At 35.2% G+C, this 25,932-nt stretch overlaps 1 protein-coding gene across 2 annotated transcripts in view; it reads right to left on the minus strand.

The window, feature by feature from the left end:
- The window catches only part of Dph6 (diphthamine biosynthesis 6), a 123,669-nt gene that overhangs the window by 92,673 nt on the left and 5,064 nt on the right, over nucleotides 1–25,932 (minus strand). For both annotated transcript variants that reach the window (XM_028875769.2, XM_028875770.2), the window contains exon 3: nucleotides 24,237–24,430. In XM_028875769.2, the coding sequence (XP_028731602.1) occupies nucleotides 24,237–24,430 (194 nt within the window). The remainder of the gene's footprint in view (nucleotides 1–24,236; nucleotides 24,431–25,932) is intronic.

The raw sequence follows: 25,932 nt of genomic DNA on the forward strand, positions 1-25,932 counted from the left end.
AGAGCAGCTGTATTTCACTGTCCTCAGTAATGTAATCTACATTTATCACTATTTTAATTAAGCAGATTCTTAATTTGGTACTCTCATTGCAGGAAAAAAATCTCTCCTCTGCCTCTCTCTCTCTGTGGCAGACAGCATCTTGTTAGTCTTGTAAGTTACTCTTTCATTTTAAATGTGCATCTTAATGCAACTGGGTCATGATTTTAAAAAGAACTATTGTATTTTATTAACTTCATCATTTGCATTTCTCTATGTGTAACATTGCTTTTTTATTGTATTGATGAAATAGGTACTTTCAAGGTTCTCAATTCAACTCCATCTATTCACTAAACATAGCATTACTTACTATAATGCTAAACTTTAAAGTTACTCAAAATTACCATAAAACATAAATAAAAACTCTACATGAAAAACAACACTGAACATTGAGAAGATTCAATTCAGAAATTCTGTGAGACTACTTTTGTCCTTGGGTCATCTTCTATAATGTCTAAATCTTCAAGGAAATCCAACTGTGCATATCCAGCAGCTGCTAATCAGCATGATCTTGAAAGCAAGCTCTGAATATCTGCTATTCATGTTCTATTATTACTTGTAGTTAAAATAATTCATTAAAAACAAATTTCTGATTATAATGCATGTGTGTTTGCTTTGAAGATAAATAATTATGAAATGTTACATAGGCATATTAGACTGTGCAATTTACACATGTAGAATTTCAAATCATGTATGTATAAGGAAGACTGGTATTCAAAAATTCTGTATGCTGTATCCTTTAACTGAGCATCTTTTCTATGCCTGATACAATATTAGCTGAAAGAAATTGAAAGACAAAAGCCTTATGTAAAATAAAAGGAGTGTTAGTTATCAAAAATGATACACAAAAGAACAGCACCTGTGGATTTCAAACTCTGCTCTTTTAATGAATGGGGCATTAGGCACTCATCTCCACTTCAACCAGACAAAACACTTTCATCTGTTTTACCTATCAGTAGTTTTTACAGCTAGTGGTAAACAAAGTTGTTTATGAAAGGCATCCTTAGAACTCTAATACTCTAAGGAGAAAATGCTTAGATGCTTCGATTTTATTATCACCCAAAGTTTACTTATCATTGGCATTCACGTATTGCAAAGTATGTGAATATCTATTAACATTCAGTTGATAAATATGCTAGTCTAAGATGTTTGGAAATGACAGTTATAGGGAGTTGAAAGTCAATGCACATTGAATTTTGCTATTCAACATTATCAAGGAATTCTGTGCCAAGTTTCAGATTCACATAAGTCACCAGAAGTTTCAAGAAAGGAGTGTTAAAAAGAGTGTGCATTAAATGTATTCTAGATTTCATATTAAAATTTATTCTTATTAAAAATAAAGCCATTTACTTTTGCAGTAAGAAATTTAAAAATTATCATTTGAAAAATTAAAAGTACCTGCCCAGTCTATACACAGTATCTCTAATCCTTTACAAGACCCTCAAAGGATAAGCTAGTCCCATTTTACAGATTAAAAAACAAGTTCAGATATTTGGAATTCTGTTTAACATATACAGAATCTAGGATGTAGGTTAAATTTTTTTTAAATTAAAGAATCTTTAAAGGTGTAATAAATTCAATCTATTGAAATATTTCTTGTCTAAAAATATTGAATATGATGTCTGCTTTTATTATTAATAAATTCACATCTAGCTCTATTTTACAATGAAAGACTTAGCTATCCACTCAAACACAGACAATCAAATACCAAATACGCGTAACCAAAGAAAGGAAAGGAAATCTACAATTTAAATCAATGCTAATGAAGGAAAAATACTTTAGTCATTATGTAACCGCCTTGGTTTGAATTTAAATAATCTCATGTATAAAGCTTTGGTTATCCAATTCCAGAACAAGGAAAAGTTAAGTTCTAGGCAGCCCACTAAGATTCTAATTAAGAAGCAAGTACTAAAGAATTAAATTATTTTCAAATACTCTTATTGGAGTTCAACCTCAAAAAGGTATTTTATGAAGAGGCCATACAGCTTGTAAGATTCCTTCTATCTCAAATTACTCTGATAAATGTCTGATAATACTGGGTTAGCAACAAGAAGCAGCCAATAATTCTACATGAAAACTCAGAATGGTCTTTTGTTCCCTTTGTTTAATGTAAAGCCACTAGTGAAAAACAAGAATGTCTCCTCAGGAAAAAGGGATCTCTTGTTTGCAAAAAGAAATTAAAGTTCAATATCCTGCTTCTTACCTGACACTGCAAATCATCCACGTTTATCCAGTGAGCCTCAAAAGCCTATAGAGGGCACTGTTGCACCAGCTTTGAAGCTTTACAATGGAGGCCTTAAGAAAAAAACACTAGAATTTCTCGAAAGGGTCAAATGCATGGAAATCTACTAAGCTTAATATAAAGGAGGAAAAAAAATGTATTTTTTTCTAAAATAGACCGGACTTCAATGAGGGGAAAAAACTTAACAAAAACAACTGTCAAACTGAGAACACAGCAAGGCACGTGTTTTGCATTTTCCTTTGTGGTGCTTTCACAAGAAAGGTAACTAATCATAGCACCTCCTTATCCACTGCAAACAGCACCCCACTGCAGAATCCTCCTCACAATCAATAGCAAAATGAATGTGGCACCTCGTGCAATCCCTCCATAATTCTATCAGGAGGAAGAATGCAGCCTGTTTGCATACTTTTGTCTAAAAGGCCAATTCCATTTGTCCCCTCCTTGGGTAAAATGACGGCTCCAGATCAATCATTCTCACATGAAAGTAAACACTGGAAAAAAGTCAAAACTGAAAACTGAAATCCTTACCTTCTGAAACATTTTATTTCACAGAAATACACAAAATCAGAACATAATTTTGAACAGCAAGTTTTCTTCTCATAAACATCTACTGGACAATAGTGCCATGATCTAAAGCAAATGTTATCCACAGTCCTTACAAATCTAGTATTTACCTATGGATAGTAATCAATAAAATTTCACATCATTTCTGTCACAATTCTTTAATGCAAAATTCAATTACTTGCAGTGCCAATTTTAATACCTATGCTTTCAATATATACAGTAAAACTAGTACATATGATATAAAGCTTCCTATTATACCACTATTTTATTTTATCCTGAATTACTGAATCTCTGTAGAAACATACTGCCATTCTCATAGTGAATAGATATCATGCCCCAAGAAACTAGAGATAACACAATACTCCTTTAGCACACATAAACCACACCATCACATGCCATGCCACATACAACACCATTACACAGGTACCATCATAAAGCTTGGACCCTAATAGAAAGTCCAAATTTTCCTAGAAAATCCACTGTCCCACACATTCTGTCACTCTCCAACTTCCAGGGAGATTAACACCTTCTCTGAGATCAAAGCTCGGAACTGTAAAAGTGTTAAGAATTCTACAATAATAAGTCAACCTGCTCGTAAATCAAAAAGAGGGGAAGGGGATTTAGATGGCATGAAGATTTCATTTTAGTACAAAAGCCCCAGTTTAACAAGTTATTTTCAGCCAATAAAAGTCAAAAGTAAAGCATTGTTAAAGTTGCTGGTACTGACTTGGAGGCTTTCACTTACTAGCTTAACCAAAATGCTACTTGAAATACTCCCTTAAATTATTAATTTATGAGTTTTACTTAGTCTCCTCCTGAGGCAAGGCAGTTTGTAGGTGTGTTGAATGCATGTAAATAAACAGAAAGCTTTTATAGGGGTCTAAACATTACAAAGCAACCCCTTTTAATGAATGTTGGATGTGCAATCCCATGAATCAAGGTTATATAAATGGACTGTATCACTTTAAATATCTCTGAGATCCTCTAGGAAGTCAATACACAAATTTAGAAAAATTAAACATTAGCCTATTGTTTTTCATTGATTTGATAAAATAAATGCTCTCAACAGAATCAGTGTTGCTGTGACTATGAGCCACATGTGTTTTCAAAGAAACCAAGGACAGACTATACCAAGCTGTGGACAGTGTACTTGGAATGATGTTCTTCATCTACAAGGATGTCTGGAAAAACAAGCAGACAATACCCTTTTGAGAGTCAGAATTTTAACAAGATATTTTAGTTTACTATTTTACAAACATAGCATATTAAAATCAATTTTCGTTAACTAATTTATGCAAAGCTTGATTGTGAGCAATAGCTGCTAAAAGGATGAAGCCTTGTTGATTCATATACAACCATTTTACTTAACTACACTGGATAATAGCAGTGCTCCTAAAGGAGTATAAAAAGCAAAGTGATTAGCAGTCATTACCGTTAATTAGTGCTCACATTACATTACTTAGGATGAATCTCCTTTAAGCTGAATACATGGAAAGTTTATTTTTGCAGGCCTTCCAAACTATGCCTAGGTAAGTATCAGGATAAACCGTCAACTACCAGTAAGCAGAATGAAAAACAGGGACAGATCAGCATGCAATTAGTATGTCTACATTTTTAAACAGGAAGAGGGTTGAGAGGAATGAGTAAAACTGGAAACTCATACTTCACATTCTGCAATCTCACTGATAAAAGGAGGAAATGTGTGTTTATCAAACTTGCTGTGAGTGCACAGTTCATTTGGATCCCTGTAAACAATCCCTGGCTGCCCACTTCCAAATGCATGTCAAAGTCTTGGGGATTCAGAGCAACATATTGAGCAAGCAAGGTCACTCTAGCGATGCCCTGGAAATGGGAAATTAGGAAAACGTGGCAATCAGAGGGTGAGGACTGACCAGAAAAAGCCCTGAGGCTGGCTTACCATCTTTCACCACCAGTCAGGCTGTCTGTGCTTGTTCAGTATTAACACAACAGGGCTCTGAGTGAATGAAAATAACTCCACACACCTAACTAGGACACTGGCTCTCTTGTTTAGAAAATGACAGGCATTTGTCACAGAAAACAAAACAAAAAAATCTCTCAAACATAGCTTTCACAGACCAGCTCCAAAAGGAAAACAGGCTCCTCATGGACTTCCAGAGGGCCAGGGAATGGCTGACATCCTGTTGGTTATTAGGATTCCTCTCCCACATATCATTCTGTACATTTAAAAATACCAGCCAAATGTTCAACAAAGAAGCCTCACAGCAATACATGGCTTTTGGAAGACAAAATTACAGGTTCAAAAAATGCAAAAACAAACATTGTTAGTACTGTCCCTATAAAAATATTAAAAATATACCCTTCAGGTATTATTCTCCATATACACTGTACAAATGCATCCTACAAAATATTATAACACTGAGTACTGATAATGTGTTTCTTCACTCTGAGTAATACATATAGATGTATTTTCCAAACTTCACTTTCGATGCCATACAGCATTCCATCATAGAGATGCATCATAATATAGATTACCAGTCATTTGTAAATTGTCAAGTACATTTTATTTATTTAGGATAAATTCCCCAAGTGGAACCACATTTTTATGTCTAATGAGTTCTGCTAAATTATCCTCCAGAAAACTTGAGCCAATTTATAGGGTTCCTGAAAACCCATAACAACACCCATTTCTCAAGACCAGTATCTTCTGTTTTGCTATAGTAGTTTTGAATATTCTTTTCCCCATGTGAATTTCTTTCTTTGTCAAGTGCCTGTTCATATTCTTACTCTGTGTCATTATTTGGATTCATGCTGCAAAACTTTCAAACAAACAAATAAACAAGAGACTCTCCATCAAATTCTCATTTTACCAATGAGGCATGGTTTAAAGAGAATTATATGAGCATTCATAGACCTTGCTAAAGTTGATACTGTGAACACATTTTAATACATATATGTGGTAATATTTTATTTGTGCTGAAATGTGATATTTTATTTGTATGTTAGTAAATTTAATAAATAAAGTTGCCTGGTGATCAGAGGTCAAATAGCCATAAACAGAAGTCAGGGGTGGTAGTACACACTCTTAATCTGATCACATGGCAGGCAGAGTCTCTGTGTGGTCAAGGACACAGCCAAGCATGGTGACAGAAGCCTTTAATCCCAGTACCAACCATAGAGACCTGGAGGTCTGTATAGACAGGCAGTGACAAGGAAGTCCTGTGGCTTGGCTTAGAACCAATGAGAAGGCAGAACAGGAAGGCAATAAAAACACGAGTTAGAGGGAAAGAAGATCTCTCTGTGGAAGCTACTGCAGGTGGTAAGCTAAAGCTAGTCGTGGCTATTGCTCTGATCTCTTTGGCTATTACCTCTGTATTTGACTCTGTGTTTCTTATTTAATAACACCATTTAGAAATTCATCTAAACATATATGTGTATATGCATGTGTGCATATACATGTCTGTATTACAGAAATGTATTTCTTACCTCATGCAAAATGATAAAAGGTCTTGGAATTGCAAACATTATCTTACTTAAACTACCTCCCCATTCTGTTAAGTGGAAAAACCTCCAGGTCGTATCACCAGCAATGCTTTCTTATTCTCTTTGGCTTTTTTCTTATTTCACGAAAGGATGTGAACGTATTTTAATATGTTAATTGTTTTATTAGAGATATCAAGATCTCCATGTTTTTAATCATGAATCAATGATTTATTTAAATCCACCATTCTGGGAAGAAATACTAAGTATAAGAAAAACAATGTGTTAATTCAATATAGAGGATGGCAATTGATCCAAGGTCTCAGGTATCTTAAGCAAACCTCTGCTCCTGAGCTATGCTCCCAGTTCCAAAGGTAATCCAGGTTACCCTGGACCTCTAGACCTTCCTGACTCAGCTTCTCCAGCATAACCTACTAGTTAGTGCCACCATAACTGGCACAGTTTTGTAAAATGTAAAAATAACCATCAGGAAAAGAGGCCTGCTGCCAGATCAGACAAATGAGTTTGAATCCTGGAATCCATATGGTAGAAGTAAAACACTGACTTCTATCCATTGCCTCTGATCTGCACAAGTGTACTATGGCACACACACACACACACACACAAATAAATAAATATAAAATAAAATAAATGTAAAGATTTAAAAATACATTTTTGGGTAGCCGGGCATGGTGGCGCACGCCTTTAATCCCAGCACTCGGGAGGCAGAGCCAGGAGGATCTCTGTGAGTTCGAGGCCAGCCTGGGCTACCAAGTGAGCTCCAGGAAAGGCGCAAAGCTACGCAGAGAAACCCTGTCTCGAAAAAAAAAAAAAATACATTTTTGGAACATAATAAAATAAATAATATAAATAAAATTACTGGAAAACCCAATGCATAAAGTTAAATTTTTATTAATAGATTAAACAAATATATAAAATTATCTATTGGAGCTACTGTAAAGGTTCATGTGCTTTTCCTCAAATTCTGTATATATCTTATCTTGAATCAGCACACCAGTCCCAGATTAGTCCTTACAAAATCTTTTTGAGGAGTCAGAATCAAAGTTATTCTGAGAGCCTAAGGAGATCAAACACACACAGATTATAGTGATAACTGAATGAAGTACCTTATGTACCTGTTACCAAGTCATACAACTGCCCTCTTCCTCACTGTCAATCTATAGGGCATGTTGGCTTACATTGTACACATATTGATATAAATATATTCTAATGCAAGTTCAGACATATGCTGTGGTATTCTGAATGTAACTGCCCCCCATAAACTCATGGAGAGTGGCACTATTAGGAGGTGTGGCTTTGTTGGAGTAGGTATGGCCTTATTGGAGGAAGTGTGTGTGTGTGTGTGTGTGTGTGTGTGTGTGTGTGTGTGTGTGTGTGTGTGTAGGGAGATGGGACTTTGAGGTCTGATATATGCTCAAGTAATTCACAGTGCTTCAGGTCACTTCCAGTTGCCTGCAGGTCAAGATGTAGGTATCTCAGCTCCTTCTACAGCACCTTGTATGCCTGCATGCTATCATGTCCCACAGTGATGATAATGAACTAAATCTCTGAAATGTAAGCCACCCATTAAATGTTTTTCTTTGTAAGAGTTGCCAGTCACGGTGTCTCTTCACAGCAACAGAAATCTTAACTAAGACAGAAGTGGAACTAGGGACTGGGGTATTACTGAGATAGGCCTGACCATTGTTGTTGTTTGTTTTTGCTCTTTTGGGGGGCCTGCCACCCAGCTCCCAAATAAATCACACACAGAGGCTTATTCTTAATTATAAATTCTCAGCCTTAGCTTGGCTTGTTGCTTGCCAGCTTTTCTTAACTTTAAATCAACCCATCTGTCTTTTGCCTCTGGGCTTTTACCTTTCTCTATTTTTGTATTCCTTTCTTTCTTACTCCGTTGCAGGTTACGTAGCTGGGTGGCTGGCCCCTGATGTCCTCCTCCTCTCACTCCTAGATCTCTCCTCTCCCAGATTTCTCCTTCTATTAATTCTTTTTGCCTGCCAGCTCCACCTATCCTTTCTCCCACCTCACTATCCTGTTGAGCTCTTTATTAGACCATCAGGTGTTTTAGACTGGCACAGTAACACAGCTTCACAGAGTTAAACAAATACAGAATAAACAAAAGTAACACACATTAAAGTAATATCCCCCAACAGACCATGTTTGTTTGGAGGAATTTGGACTTTGGTACTTTGGGTTAAGAAAGGAGTGGGGCGCTTTAAGCACTGCTTAATGGGCCACGCTAGCAGGATCATGGAAGACAATGGTACTAAGAATGATTTGAACTGTGTGGGGGCTGGCTCAAGAGGTTTCAGTTGGGAAGAACATTAGTTTGTTACCTAGAGGTCTTGTCATATTTTGATGAAAAAAGGTGGCTGCTTTTTGTCCTTGTCCAAAGAATCTGCCTTAGACTAAAGTAAAGAGATTCAGATTAATGCCATTGGCAGAGGAAATCTCAAAAAAGCCTAGTCTAGACTCTGTCCTGTTGTTACCAGTGTTCATGCTTATAAAGATATATAATGAAAAGAAGCAAGCTGAGGAGAAAAGGAGCACCAGGAAGTGGAGTGGAGATAAATCCTGTGTTCAAGGAGATAAACAGATTAAGAAATGGAATAAAGGGAGTGGTGACCTCAGGGCAAGATCCTACCTAGCTCAATTTCCGACTGAAAGGAATTTAGGAAAAGTTTAGAGCCCAGTATGGTGGTGCATTCCTGTAATCCCAGCACTCAGGCAGAGGCTAGCAAATCTCTGAGTCTGAGGCCAACCTGGTCTACAGAGCAAATTTAAGGACAGCCAAGCTTAGGCAGTGAAGGTGACTATCAAAAACAGAAAGCTGGTGAAGATGTAAAGGAAAAAGAGGAGCCATGTTCCAGCCCCAGCAAGCAGCCGAACTTGGCAGCTTTGGCCACATGGTTTTGGCTTTAGAGTTAAGAATAGAAGAAACAGGTTATGGAATTTGCCTCCATGACTAAGGAAAGCCGTTAAGACCAGGCATGTGTCAGGGGTGTCCCTGAATGCAGGCCTAGAGAGGCCATTCATAAAGCTGTGAAGTTGAAACCTGGATTGCTTGGAGACTCTAAAATGTTGGAGACTCCAAAATGCCAGAGCTGTAGGATACCTGCCAAGGAAAGCTGCCAACAGGGAGTGGAGGCAGCCTAAGAGAAAGAAGTATGTTGCAGTAAACAAAGATAAAAGGAGTTTGAGATCTGAAAAGCACTTTGACATCAGACATGGAAATTCAGTTTGGAGTTTGCCCAGCTGGTTTTTGGCCTTGCTTTGGTCCAGTATTTCCTCATTATGTTCGCTTCCCTACATTTCAGAATAGTAATTTATATCTTGTGCCATCATATGTTGGAAGTATGTGATCTGTATTTTGATTTTATAGGGGATTATAGTTAAGAGATTGCATAAGTCTCAGAACAGACTTTGAACTTCGGATTTTAAAACATTGTTGAGACTGTTATAGACTATGGGGACTTTTGAAGTTGGTCTAAATGCATTTTGCATTATATTACTACAAGCCTAGGGGTACTCTGAATATAACTGGTCCCTATAAGCTCATAGAGAGTGGCAATGTTAGGAGGGATAGCTTTGTTGGAGTAGGTATGGCCTTGTTGGAAAAAGTATGTCACTGTGCGAGTGGGCTTTGAGGTGTCCTATATGCTCAAGCCATTCCCAGTATTTTAGTTCACTTTCTGTTGCCTGAGTATTAGCTCCTTCTACAGCACCATGTCTGCCTGCACACTGCCATATCCTATCATAATGATAATTGTACTAAATCTCTGAAATTGTAAGCTACCCCATTAAATGTTTTTCTTTGTAAGAGTTGCCATAGTCATAGTGTCTCTTCACAGCAATAGAAATCCTAACTGAGACATGTTTTTACCACTTTTTAGCTGTATAACTATGGACAAATTACTTAACCTGTATCTCTGTTTAAATATCTGCAAACTAAAGATAATATGCCCCACTGAGATAATGTATGGACAAATCAGAATATACATTAGAAAGTTTGTAGGGATAAAAGTATGGATTTTTCAATACATGATACAAAGGGAAAGAGATCTGCATGATTTACAGAGCTAATATAATAAAAGTACTCAACAATTATAGCAAGGCAAAATGTTTACAAACAGAAAGTCCTAAGAGAAATTCCACCCTTTATTTGTGATAGAATTGACTATGTGATTGATGAAAATCATTAAGAACATTCTTAGGGTAAACATATAACAAAAACTGTTAAGTATTTCTCACAATTGGGACATTACAATGGATGTGGAGGAGTGCCCAAAGCTGAAAAACAGGCAATTCTAGCTAAAAGTTATTAATGAACAGAAAGAATATGCTATTCATGTAAATAATGATGAAAAATGGTATAATACAATAACCATTCACAAAAGCAACATAAATGATATACAGAAGCTTACAAAGGAAAAACAACAATTGGGGAGGTCAGGAGCGATGTCTTTTATATTGCTGTTGCTCAGCCTCTAATATATAAAGTCATAGGGCTACTTCCTAACAACCAGGTCCCCAAGCCAGGAACTCCTTCCACAGGCCTCAGCACCATCACTGTAATTGGAGTTTTCCTGTGTCCACCCCTCCTGCAGCCGCTCAGACCCAAGTAAACACACAGAGACTTATATTATTTATAAACTGTATGGCCATGGCAGGCTTCTTATCTAGTTCTTGTATCTTAAATTAACCCATTTTTATTCATCTATAAGTTGGCATGTGGCTTGTGGCTTACTGGTACATTTACATCTTGCTTCCTCTGTGTCTGGCTGGTAACTCCTGACTGAGACTTCCTCTTCCCAGAATTATCTTCTCTGTTTATCCCGTTTATTCTATACTTCCTGCCTGGCTACTGGCCAATCAGCGTTTTATTTATCAACCAAATCAGAGCAACACATTCACAACATACAGAATGATATCCACAACACATCACTTCTTTTGTTTGTTTGTGATTTTGAGGCTCATGTTCACCTCAGACTTATGTGACCTTCCTTACCACAGTCTCCCAAATATTGGGACTAGAGGTCTTAGCCAAAATTATGTTTGGTAGTCCTTATTATTCCATACCTAAAATACCACTGTTTAATCTTTTCTTTGTGAGATCATAATGGTTTCTAGACATATCCACAGCATCTTTATCTGTTCCATCCTTAGAATGACTCTATCACCAGATAGAGAGCAGAATATGAGACACATAATCAGAGCCCTACTGGTTTTCAATTAAAGTGTCGTGATAGTCCTAGGTTCCAAGATTTCCCTAAATTAATGGTTAAAAACTTGGCTTTATACTTTTAAAAAGAACTGACTACTATTAGACCTAAGATAAGAACATAGAACTCACTCCCTATAAATTATACATACAAAAGTCCACATAATATTTACTCTTACCTTTCAGATTTAGAAACCCTACCTTAAAGCATCACACTGTCCTACACTGAAGCCCACTAATTCAATTCTTACTAGATGTCTGTGATCAAGCTCAGGTTTTATGGCCTTTCAAAGTCAGAAGCACTTGGATGAGGCCTAAGAAAATCCAAAAAATTTCTCTAAAAGTACATGGCAAAATAAAGTTCAATGTAAAAAAGCATTAAATTATGACCTTTGCCATCTTTGGGTTCAACCCACCATATCTCCTGTGAAAATAGTCCAATCATAAGTTCACTCACATAGGACACTTGATAGGAAATTTAGAAGTTTTTAGAAAGATTAACTACATACTGGAAGAAACTAAAGAAGACTCAGGAGAGACAAAACCCTTAGGCGAAGAATGAATAAGGATAAATTCACTCCAAACTATAGTATAAATATGTCCTTAGTAAATGTTCTTCCCCATAACTATCATTCTTTTCTCCTGTGCATAAGTTATTACTAAATGTAACAGTACTTAAGTTTTTCTTGGTATTACTAACAACAGCTATTTAACATTACTATTCCAATGGAACCTGCATGTAATGAAATCAAAGGACTTTATAGAACTTGAATGGATTATTTTGGGAATTAAGGAATAAAAGAGAAAAAAGACCTGAGACCGACACAAAGGTGAAAGGATAAGGGAACATGAAACCTGATTAATCTAGCATCTTTGCTTTAGAAACCTCAGGAGGCAGCATGGGGCTGGAGAGATGACTCGGTGGTTAAGAACCCTGACTACTCTTCAGAGGACTGTGGTTCAATTCCTAGCACCCACATGGCAGCTTACAACCATCCGTGATGATAATTCTAGAGGATCCAACTCTGTCCTATGGCCTCCACAGGTACTTGACAAACACACTGTACAAGGACACATATGGAGGCAAAACATCTATATACATAAAATAACAACAACAACAACAAAAACTAAAGATGTATTTACACATGTTCTCAAAGCAGAGAAACAGAAGGAAAGAAGGATCCACATTTTGCAGACAAAATGATGGAATTCAAGATGAACAGAGTTCAATATAATATATATTTTAGTCCAGAACTTCTGTTGAGTCTCATAAGAAGTAAATATACTACAATTTCAAATTTTGAAGTTACTTACAATCATAACCAAACAATAGGAGGAACAGAAATTCCATTTTGGGAGTATAGCTAGAGATAAAAGATAATTAGAAGTTGTTTTGCAGGGATCCTAACCATCACAGTAGCAAAGATGATTTTTACTGGAGAGAAATGTGATTAGACACACTAAAGAATACCAAGCTTCACGAGAGTTTGTAGAATAAATTATGGACAGTAAACTATGGGAAAGACTTCACAAACACTGCACAAAGGTAGCAATTCCCTTATAGGCTGAAAGCCAGGTTCGATCTGCTATGATGCCCAAGGGCTACAAAACCTGTGACTCCTTATTTTGCTTGATTTAACTGTGAATAACTTTTATATATAAGTACAACAGTGATTTGAACCGTGTGTCTACATGGTATGTTATTATGAACCGTGTATCTACATGGTATGTTATTATGATAAAATACATTATTGTCACGCACTGCATCTTTTTGGGAATTTATACAATTTATTTTTAAGAAACAAAGACAAAACATTTTAGGTGATGTATATTTCATAAAGTCTTAATAAGAGATTGTTAAATATTCAATTAAAAGAACTATCAAGATAAAAATTTATTAACATTAACTTCAGTAAATGAATCCAGAATGGTATGAAGCAGATTGTAAACCATGCTGCCCAAGATTAAGGAGAAAACAGAATGTCATAAAATTTAAGGGCACAATATTTATAATATATGGCTATATAATTGACTTTGATTATGAATATTATCCAGTAAAAGCTGTGTAAGTTAGCTATGTGACTGTGCCTTTAACATGCACCTTAAACAGACTTCTTGTCACTACTGACACACCAAAGAGCTTTATTAACCCCCTTCAATGTACATCCTTCATTTCTGTGATTGCTATTTGCCTGGTTACTACCCACATAACTTTCCAGCTAACCAAAATCTTCATTTGCAACTTGAACTTACCTATGGAATAGCATTTCTCTAATCTGTTATTTGCATTAACATTGCTCAAACAGGTGACTCTGAAGTTAACTTGCAACTCTATAACTGTCTGTCATTCCTTGGGCAACCCCTTCAGAGTAGTGGATTTGAATCTTGACTATAAGAACTTGTTAACAGTAAGAAATACATATATATATACAAATACATGTATATATATATATATATACAAACACCGTAGCTGCATACACATAAATACATGTAGTATTATATGCATGTACATATTAAATATACTACTGAAACTGGTAGCCAGTCAACTAAGAAAGAGAAAGAGATAACAAATAAAAAGACACACAAATGAAAAGGGAAATTATTATCTGCAAATGGAATTATATTGTATAAAGAAAAAAACTAAAGTTTCTACCAGAAAATTTGTCTGAACTAATAAATTCATCATGTTACAAGATACAAACATCAATATATAAAATACTACCATTTTGATACAATAAGATTGCCAAGAAAGACATAATGAATGAAATTTATTCAAAAAAGCTGTAACAAACACTTAAGTAGTAAATTTAATCAAGGAAGCAAAAGACCTTTACAATGAACATTATAAAATGCTGAAAGAATAAATTTTAAGCATATACACACAATCAATGAAAGGAACTCTCATAAACAAGAATTATAAAAATAAATTTTAAAAATGTTCATAGTAGGTAAAGCGAATTAATAAAGTAAATGACATTCTCATGAAATTTCCAATGGTATTTAGAAAACTGAAAAAATTCCTCAACTTCATATGAAAGCACTTATTAACTTGGACAACTAAAGCAATCTAACAAGACGGTCAAAGGTGGACACATCCTAATACTTGATTTCAAGACACAATGCATAACCACAGTAACTCAAACACTTTGGTAGTATCATTAAAACAACAAGCCTGTAGAAGAGAACAAAGAGCTAAGAAATAAGTCCATTCATCTATACAGCATTGATTCTTACCTAAGGTACCACAAACACATATTGGAGAAATAATGAACAGCTTCTTCAATAAATGGTGTGTGGGGGGGTACGGAAAAGCCACATAGAGATGAACTTGACCTTCATCTCTCATCATGGACAATAAACAACTCAAAATGGATCAAGCATCCAAGTCTAAGTAAAGCAACCAGGAAACCACTAGACAAGAACACAGTGAGATACTAAAGACATTACTAAAGGCTATTTATTCTGTTTAGTTTTTTAATACCAAAAGCAATAGACTAATAGAATTACAGTATACTGTAAAGCCCCTCCACAGCAAAATAAGCAACAATGATGTAAAACAAGAGCCAGAACAAGTGAAACTGTGTTAATAGATCACTTGACAAGGGATTACTAGCTTGTGTACATCAGAAACTCATAAAAGGATCACCTAAATAATTCAACTTAAAAAACTATTCAAGATACTTCTCAAAAGAAATAAAAAAAAGTGGTTAACAACTCTATGAAAAAAATGTTCAATATATTAACTATGAGAGAAATGTAAATTAAAATTGCATATCATACCCAAGTCAAAACAGCTATTACTAAAAATTGAGGTGAGGCTATAGAAAAAATAGAACTCTCATACATCATTGGTAAAAATGAAAATGAGTATAGCCATTGTGAAAAAAATATAGAAGTTACTCAAAAATTTAAATTAGCTAGCCCTAGTAGTGCCCATCTATATAATCTTAGATACTTATGAGACTGATGCAGGAGAGTTGCAAATTCAAAGTCTGCCAAGATCACAATGTGAATTAAAGGCTAACCTGGGCAACTTGATAAAGCCATATCTCAAAATAAATGTGAAAGAGAGCTGGGGATATACCACCACACATACATACAGCTCTGGGTTCAATGCCAAAGCACAAATACAAAAATAAAAATAAAAATAAAATGTATGTAGAACTATTCTATGATCTAGTTATCCCACATATGTATCCAATGGAAACTCAAGGGAAAAAATCAATGGCAATTTCCTTTGATTACTCCATATCTTCACATGTCAACATAGAACAAAGCCTTTATTAAATCATCTCTTGTAAAAAAAAAAAAAAGTACTCAATATATCACTGCTTTCTTAGAACTACTTTATTATCTTTTTCTGATAATGTTCCTAAATTTTAAAACAAAAGCCATCATCAAACAATTATTTTAAGGGCTGGAGTGACTTCTGCTTTGCAGAAGACCTTAGTTCAGCACACAGATACAAAGTTGAGCAGCTCACAACCCACTTTGAACTCCAGCTGCAGATAGATCCAACTCCTCCGGCCTTCATGGAAACTTTCACTTGTATGAACATAACCCCCACACATAAACATACATCAAAACCAGTTTGTTTTTTTTTTAAAGAAAGATCTTTATAGTATCTATGATTATGTTGTGTGACAACAATAAAGTCCTGTCCTTGAAAAGGAATCAAGGACAGCAATAGAAGACTAAAGAACTCTTATCCATCTCAGCAATGTGTTTTTATTGAATTGTGAACATGACAATGACAGGATAAACTACATGTGGGGAAAAGACTAGAGGACTGAAACAGAAATTTAGCATCCTAGATGACACAATTCCAGAAGCAGAGTGTCACAAAAGGTTTCTTTGAAAATAAATGGTTATACATTCAGGGAAAAAGTCAATGGAACAGAGATTCCAGAGGCTGGAAAGCATAAAGAAAGAAATACAAGGAATAAAGTCAATTGGTAAATTCCAAGAGGGTCACTGGATGAGGAAAAGACATAAATATATTTAGGTAGGGCTCACAACAATATATAGACACTGTAAGCAATACCAAGTGGAGACAGTCCACAGCTGAGGAGACATAATGAACTTGTCAAAATGAAGGAGTCTTGTTTTATAACTTTAGAAAAAACCTATAGACAAAAAGTCTAAGCCAGGCAGTGGTGCTCTACATGTTTAATCCCAGCACCCAGGAGGCAGAGGCAAGTGGATGTCTGAGTTTGAGGCCAGCCTGATCTACAGAGTGGATTCCAGGACAGCCAGGAGTATACAGAGGAGGAGGCAGGGTGAAAAGAAAGAAAAAGGAAAAGTCTGATCCTGTCATAAGGTGAGGCAGCTCTATCAACTGAAAAATATCATCCAACATCTATTTCCTAAAGAGATACATCATCATGTATTTCCTTACACATGTCCAAATTTACCATCTTAAAAGGCCAAATACTGTACAGCCAGCCTTAATAGCACTGCACCTGGGAGCGAAATGACACTGGCCAGCTACAATGCCAACACTTCCTGTTTAGAGACCAGCGTCAATACAGGATACACATTCATTGTGCCAAGAGACCAGGCTTAATGTCCAATATCGTGGGGACTGACAATGATTGAGACAAGCTGTGCAGTGCTGATGAGCCAGGAGCAATCTGTATAGGGCTATGGGCCTGTTTAATCCACACTGTCTGGGTCCTCCCTACAAATCTTGCAGCCATATTATACTTTTCTTCCACTTAAACACTCAGGATTCACCTCAAAGCCACATAAGATTCTAGACTATTTCCTCCCAGGATCTAAAGTGAAAAGACTCACAAAGTAGTTTTTAACTATGAGCAGGTTTCCTAACACATAATAAAGATATTGTGAAAAAGTGTCTGCTCAGCATTTGTATAATATATTCTGCAGCTGGAAATCACTCTTATTACAGATAATAATTGCACTGCCAATACTAGGATGCCTTATTTTACAAACTTTCACCATAATGCCCAAGTCCCTTAAGTTTATGGACAACAAAAACTTATCACGGGGTTTATATCACATAATGAAACAATACCATGGTGTTCCTGCATTAGATAAATCATTAAATAAAAATTAATTTGATAATTTTTTTACTTATATACCCTTTTCAACAATTATTAATTGTAAAATTATTATAAATGTATAAATGTAATAAATATTAATAAAACCCTTCCTAGGCACTTAGGATACAAAAATGGAAGAGTGAGCATTGCACATGGTGCTGAAGGTCTCACAGTCCAACAGCCAGTCTGGCCATATAAATGATCGCAGTCACATGTTCAAGGGCACAACTAAAGAACAGACAAGTTACCATGAGAGACACAAGAATAAGGAAAATTACAGATTTCACAAAGGATGAAGATGAAGTTCTTCAGGAGAATAAAGAAATAATAATAATAATAATAATAATAATAATAATAATAATAAAAGGCCAGAGACTGCGGATTTTTTTTAAAAATTGAAATTAAAGTGGATACTGGTTATAATTTGAACCTAGAGGCTTATATAGGAATTACAGCATCAGACTAATAGAACTGCAGGGACTTTTGGTCATGCTTCTTAACAGCAGGCACCTTACGCTTTGCTACAGCTAAATGGAGCATGGGTGAATGACTCATTAGCAGGCTGCTACATACGATGGACACACAGCCATGGCAAGAATGAAGTCAAAGGGTCAGATTTATACTTCATCCAAGTATTAGCAACAGATTGCAGAGATCGAATTAGTGGTAGTAGCTGAGGTAAAGGGGAAGCTAAGAAAAAGTCAAGTTTAGTAATGGGACTCAGGTTTTGATGTGAGTAATGAGGTAAAATTCCTAAGAAGGTAATATAAAAACTGAAATGTTCTTACAGAAACTTGCTAAGTTCACTATGCTTACAGGAAAATAAAGTCAAAGAATCATGAATTAATTATGGAGATCTCAGATTGCAAACTCAAGGCTGTGGGGTCAATGGCAGCTCACTGCTCTGCAACTTTGGTTCCAGTGGATCCCACACCCTCACACGGACATACATGCAAGTAAAACACCAATGCACATAGAATAAAATAAATAAATCACTAAAATAATTTAAAAATAAAAGCTTCCTCCTGTGATAGATAAGAACTAATTAGGGCCCCACAGCTAGATGATATGCAGAGAGTAAGAGACAGGAACATTCAGTTGTCTTAAATGGAATGCCTCTAGTCAACTCTTCCCCTCAGGGCTCAGGAAATCTGATGAAGAGAAGGGGGAAGGATCTGGCTTGTAAGAGTCAGAGGGAATGGAGGACACCCAGAAAACAAACAAGGCTTTCTAAACACAGCAGGACTGATGCACATATGAACTCAGAGAACTGTGGCAGCACGCACAGGGCTAGTGCCACATGGAATCCCAGCACTGAGAGAAGTTTTGGACAAAAGCATTCATCCTTAACCTAGAAGCTATTTCCAACTGATAACCACCATAAATGAAAAAATAGTTCTCTCCCACAGAGTCTCACCAGGTATACAAGCCACTCTTAAGGGCAGGCCCCATGCCCAGCAGTAGATGGCAAACACCAAAGGAACTCAATGGCATCTTTGGAGGTTCTTTGTCTCATAAGGTTTTATCAGGGCATTGTTTTTCTTTATAGGTACTTAGTGTATATATTATGGCTTCCAGTTTTGTGGTTTTGTGGGATTCCTGTGTGTGCTATCAAGTGTCTCTTTGTCTACATGTGTTTCTCATGCTTTTTCTTTTTCCTTTGGCTCTTTTTCTTCTGTTTGTTTTGTCTTATTCTGATTTCTTTGTTTTCATTTCTTTCATTTTATTTTATTACTATTCTTTGGATGCCTGTTTATCTTTTAAGAAGAGACAGAAATGGTATGGATTAGGATAGGAGGGGAGGTAGGAAGGGTATCAGACAAACTGGGGAGAAGAAAACATAAGCAGAATATATTGTATGAAAAAAATCTTTTTTCAATAAAAAGAAAAAAAAAGTGATTGGCTAGGACTTTCTCTCCCCTGTAATAAATATATTCTCAGAGAATATAACACAGCAACTGACATTCTCTAAAAACAAAGGTGAAGATATTATGGTTTTGTATTGTATTTTACAAAACAAAACTAAAACATTAATTTATTAGCCTTCTTTCAACAATAGATATTCCATTTTTAAGAATAAAAAAAAGCAATTACTCATACCACACTTAACTTATACATGTACACTAAGGAATTTGCCTATGAGAAGTGTCAATAGTCAGAAGAGGAAGACTGAAACTGAATGTTCAAGTTACAGAAGCACGTTAACTATGTTCCATTAGAATGAAGATAATATGGGGTTCTGGATGCTGAAATTCTATTAAAATGACACAAAGGTACTATCTTTCAAAAACAAGAACAAGAGGGAGCTATCAGAGCCAGAATATCTCAACTTCTTGCTTGAGACAAAAAGAAGATAAAAGAATGATAACTGATTAATCAGCAGAGAATGCATAATCTACTGTTGCCTGGAAGAGAACGAAGCAAGAAGGAGCCAGGTGAGGCCACGCTATCATTAACTCAAACTTCACAAGTTCCAGCCATAAGTCTGGGAAAACTGAAACCAACATATTCACAATCAACTTTTCTCTTATTCTTATACAATAGGAGAGACCCAAAGGAAACAGTCGTAGTTGAGGGAGCAACAGATAATATTTAAAATCTTTTACTCATGTTTTAGGAATGATGGAGGTGATGTCACTACTATAAAGAAAGAAAATCATCCATATGGAAAAAGAAATATCAATAAATAAATAAAGTTCTTAGCTACTGGAGACATACTGCTTTAAAAAACTCAACCCCAAAATAAAAGAGATTACAAATGCACTGTCAAAGAATATATAACAAAAAGACATGGAGCTAGAGACATGGCTCAGCAGGTAAGATGCTTCCTAGTAAGCATGAGACCTAAGCTATACCTGAGTTCAGATGTTCAGCATCTAGGTAAAACAAAAACAAAACAAGACAAAAAGAGATACAGTAACTTATTTGTATTCCTAGTGCTGGGGAGCCAGAAAAATGAAGATTATTGGGGCTCAATGGCCAGGTATACTGTATTCTGTCCAATTAGTGACCTCCAGGACAATTCAGAGATTCCATGTCAAAAAATAAGGTGGAGAAACCATTAAGAAAGACACCTAATGTGAACCTCTGCCCTCTACATGGGTGTACACACACACAGGACAAACAGACAGGACTAGGAATTCAAGCCCATTCTAATCCACCAAGGAACATCCTGTCCTTACAAATGACACAGACATGAAAAATATTTGGAAAAATAGAAGTTAGATAAAGTTTCATTCTACAAAGTGTAATTTCTGACCAGGCATTACCAGGGATGAAAAAAGAACATGAAGAAAATCGAGAAGAAAAAAATTATCAAACAAGTATCAAAAGAGGACTTCCCAGAGCCCTTACACTGTAAGTCCTCTGGTTGTGCCATTTTTTTCTGTTATAGTTGACATTAAATATTTCTCTTTCAAAATTAAAAAAAAAAGTAAACAGCAAAGGGCTATTAAATATCTACATCCTATAGTCAACATCTCTCCAGGCAAGTGGAAGAACTTACCTTTTGCCAATTACCACTGGCTCTATTCTGTTAGGACCAAACCATTCCTGGTCCAGTCAATACAGCCAGAATGCCATATTGTAAATGGGCTAGATATTTAGGTTGTCATCCACCAGGGACAAGCTTTCAAGGGACATCCTATCACTAGGCAATTATAGAAGAGTTACAGGAAAGCATTTGTTAATGATCAGTGAAAACTCTGGGGCAAAATACAAACATTTTCAAAGTGTAAGAATTTGAAAGGATCTCCCATTTGGAAATATCTTATTAAAGAAACATTCCACTGAAATGGAGATATTGGAAAGAAACCCCAGATCTAGAAAGAAACAATACCAAATCAGTAGAGAAAAGAAAATATATTGATCCTTAAACATGATTCTATAGAAACAATGATGCTAATTTGTATCTTTTAATATGCTTTAATAAAGAAACTTACACACAATTCATAAATTACTGGTTTCAGAAAAGGAAAGTTACACCATATTAAACTAGAAAAGCATCACAGTTACACTTCAATACTAGAATATAAAAGACAAGGAAAAAAACCAAGTATTTCACAAACAGCTTCAGATATGTGTATCAGACTCATAGCTACCCAACAATTGAAGAGATATGATGGACTGTTACAGTTCTGTTAGTTTTCCCAAGTTCAACAAAACAGGAAACTTGTAATTCTAAACTTCCTGAACTTTATAATTCTAAGACTTTGCTACTTAAATAAATTGAATTATTTGAAAAGTGGAGCCCACCCTAGACAAAATCTGGCTCTCATGTTTGAAGGGGAAAAATTATAAAAACCAAAGACAGATGTAACACTTATAAGAGTATAACCTGTTAGGAATGAACAGTTTAAACAAACGTAAGTCCTGGTGGCTCAATACTGCATTCACATTCAAAAACTTCAAGTGCAGTTCTTCTGCTCAGAACGAGTTGAGACAAACTTGAAAATTATAGCCTTTCTAAGTTAGTTTTTTTTTCCATAATTACTCAATTATTCATTAGAATATATGAGACCTCTACTGGAATCTTTGTACCAGGGTTTCACAAATGGATTTAACTTTAAAAGCTTAGCTATACAATTTCTTTCATAAAAGTAATATATTTCTGATATTCATGTCTTTAAAATATCCTATAGTAAAATTAATATTTTTACACAGGAAAAGAAGGAACTATTTAGTCCCAGACAACTTGATAACATCTCTTTCAACTATAGTTATAATTATCATGTATGAAATTCCAAAGCAGAAGTTGTCAAGATTTAACATTAGCATTAATTTATGTCATAATTGACGGTTACTATCAAGATAATGGCAAAGCATCCATTTCTCCAAAGACAGCATGAAGAGAAAGGGGATTTCTTCTTAATTACTACTAATCTGCTCACTTTTAATTAAACTGATTAGTAATTTATTATCATTCCCTTTCCTGGATGGCTGTTATTATCAAAGGATTTCTTCAAAGTTACCACATTTGTGATTTTTAAGCAACCCAATTATTTCTAGAGCAAGTTCCACCATTTTGCAATATTGATTTATACTGATATGTTAATATCTAATTTCAGTATATTCTGAAAAACAAATGTGAAAATATAAGACCTACATTCTGTTTTTACATCTCCAAGTGAACAATGCTAGCTGCATCTCTCTGGAGAGACAACCACTGGGAGCAAAAGTCATTTCCTTCCTCCTTGTTTGGCAATCACGGTAGTTATAATGTGCATGCAGCTTCCATTAACAGTATCTGCAAAGTATCCACTTCATATGTTAGCCAACTAAATAGCAGGCTGCAAATCGACCGTTCCCTGTGCTTCTTTTTAAGATAAAAATGCTCTGACATACAAAATAGGAACTGTTTTAATTGAGATACTTTAAATGTATTTAGGTACCCGTATTTTTCTTAATCAAAACTGTTAATCAATATAAAGCTTTGACTAATATCCTATAGTTGCAATTAGAAAATGTTCATTATAAAACTTGGGAAAGGGCTTAACTTCTCTACAGAGTGAAGAAGCAATGGTGCAGGAAAGAACGGAACTTTTTTCTTTCCCCTGTAAAAATATTGAGATATTCAATACACACTAACTTAAGTTCCCCATCAGTATGCCTTATGTGAACTGACTATGTATAGTGACTGAATAAACATTTGTATTTGGGAAGAATACCGACTGTCCTCAAGTAGTTGATTATCAATGAGAATACAATGATGACTGTTCAATATAATCTCCTTCAACATTCACTGACAGTAGTATCTACTAGACAGATGAGCCTACATTTCTCTCCAAAATTTTGTGTGCTGGAACTATTCATGAATGAATGATGGACAACAAAATAATACAAACAATGGCATATTTCATTCATAATCCTGCCAAATTTATTCAGAGCTCAGCATCTGACTTCCTACCTTCTGGTCTCGGGTCTATCTAACCTTAACATTGTCTGAGAGGTCTCACTGAGGTACACACAGTCCATACATCCCCTGGCTATCTCATGCTATCAGTTGCTACCACCTTGGCATTGCGTTACTCCTTCCCCAATACTCTTCAACATCAGCCATGTTGTTTGTCAGTTCCTTCTCTTATTCTTGCAACTAGAAAGTGTAATCTAATAAAGAAACAGAACTCATCGATTTGCTTAATAGGAATTCAAAATGAAATCTGTTGAAGAAAAAAGATTCAATACTTATGTTTAAATACGCCGAAGAAAAAGAAATATCATTTGACAAGGAGGCTGGAAAGAGGGCTAAGCAGTTAAAAGCGCTGGTACCTAGCACCCACATGAAGGTTTATAACCATTTATAACTCTAATTTCAGCAAATCTATTTCCCTTTTCTGGACTTTGTAGGTACCAGGTATGCACATGGTACACATACATATATGAAGGCAAAACACACATAGACATAAAATAAAAAATATTGAAAAAAATCATGTGACAAGCTTAGATGCAAATCTATATCCAAAATCTTATTTTTCCATAGTCTAATATAAAGACATACTAACATAACAAATTTTTGTTAACTTCCACCCAAAAGATAAAATATCCTTTCAAAGAATATCTTCAAAGTATTTAATATTAAATAACTCAATAAATGAAAGTTACAAAGTTCAAAAAGTATAGTTACTGTGCATACCTTAACAAGTTTCAAGAGTTCATAGAGATCTTCAACTTCATCACCTTCACATGTGGTATACATTTTTCCTGTCTCCAAGCTGCTTCCTCTTATGGTTCTGCGGTACAAGGGAAGAGCCATTGCTTCTGCATACAGATCAATGGCATGGTGACCCACTGTCTGATACATGTAGCTATCAAGTTCGTCTGAATCCACTGTAATAGTTAAATAGAAATAATTGGTAAGACAGAGTAAAAAACAAACGAGTTTTAAGAAGTAACTTTTACCACTTGAAGAAGTCAACACTAAACTTAAAAACCTACCATATCTCACTGCATTTATAAGTGAAGTAATATATAAGCATTGAACATTTGTCTATAGCTAAATTAAGTTCACTTCATCTCTAATCATCTGTGTTTCTAATTACTAACAGGATTACATTTATATTTTTAAAATTATATACAACATTTAAAGATAAGAGTAATGTATAGAATAAATTTTTAATTAGTTTACTTGGTTAGAAATTATATTACGTAAGTTTATTAAAATCATTCAGGTTATTCAAAAAATCATTTAGACTTTTAATAAAAACTTTTCTTAAATAAATACTGGCTTAGTAAGTAATATGTATTTGGCAGAAAAATTTAGATATACTTGGTATGTTTTATAATCAATATATCAACAAAACATATACATCTAAATTCAATATTTGTTAGAGCAGTTACCAATATATATGAAAATTGAATCTAATCCATGATATAATTACCAGTTGTCTCAAGATTCCACACATATCATTATGGGTAGCATTCATTATAGCATTATTTGTAACAGATTAAAAACTATATTACAGTCATATAATAAAATGATATGCAGTCTTTGATGCACTTTCTAAAGTGTATTCTCCAGAATACAAATCCCATAAGATATTAATGTTTACAACATAGGGGAAAAGGATTATACATCAAATGCATTTTAAAAGCATGTATGTAAATAAGTCTAAGTAGATGTGTCTGTTGAAGATTTTCATAGACTAATATGCTTTCAGTTCCTCTAATAAAAGGACAGAGTATGAACTACCTCTTCAAAAGATCCTCATACCACTTACAGTTCATACCGAGAAGATATAGGAGAAAGGATACTGAGACTCATATTTAGTGCCATTGAAACTGTTTACAATATATTAAGATACAAAATAATAGACTACAAAGTGGTTTTGACAGGCACATGTGTACATGTATGTTTTCAAGTGTGGAAACATTCTACTAAAGGGAATGAATAACCATGTAAATGTTTTTCAACAATCAGTAGTATCATCATATGCCATCTCATTTGGACTCATCAGTTTTCTGACAGCCCTCAGCTGCCTGGCTTCCTACAAAACAATACTCACACATTACTCTAAGTCTACTCCTCACTTAGTATGAAAGAGAGATTTAGTCAAATCACCTTAAACCTTTTCACTCTTCCATCCTACCAAGTTAGAGTGAGTCTTTAATGTATTTTTACTAAAGGATATTGGTCAAATTGATTTATTACACAAAACAAGCTTCATAGCAAGAAACATCCTGAAAGTGGTACAACTACTAAACATCATAATGGCTTCAAAACACAATATATGTTCGTTAGGGCTCCATGTAGTCCTTACCACAACAACCTCATGAGTGGGAGCCACACAGCAGCAACTGTGTGAGAGCAAACAAAACCACGTTTCCACTGC

The sequence above is a fragment of the Peromyscus leucopus genome, chromosome 4 (genome assembly GCF_004664715.2).
Source record: "Peromyscus leucopus breed LL Stock chromosome 4, UCI_PerLeu_2.1, whole genome shotgun sequence".
NCBI lineage: Eukaryota > Metazoa > Chordata > Mammalia > Rodentia > Cricetidae > Peromyscus > Peromyscus leucopus.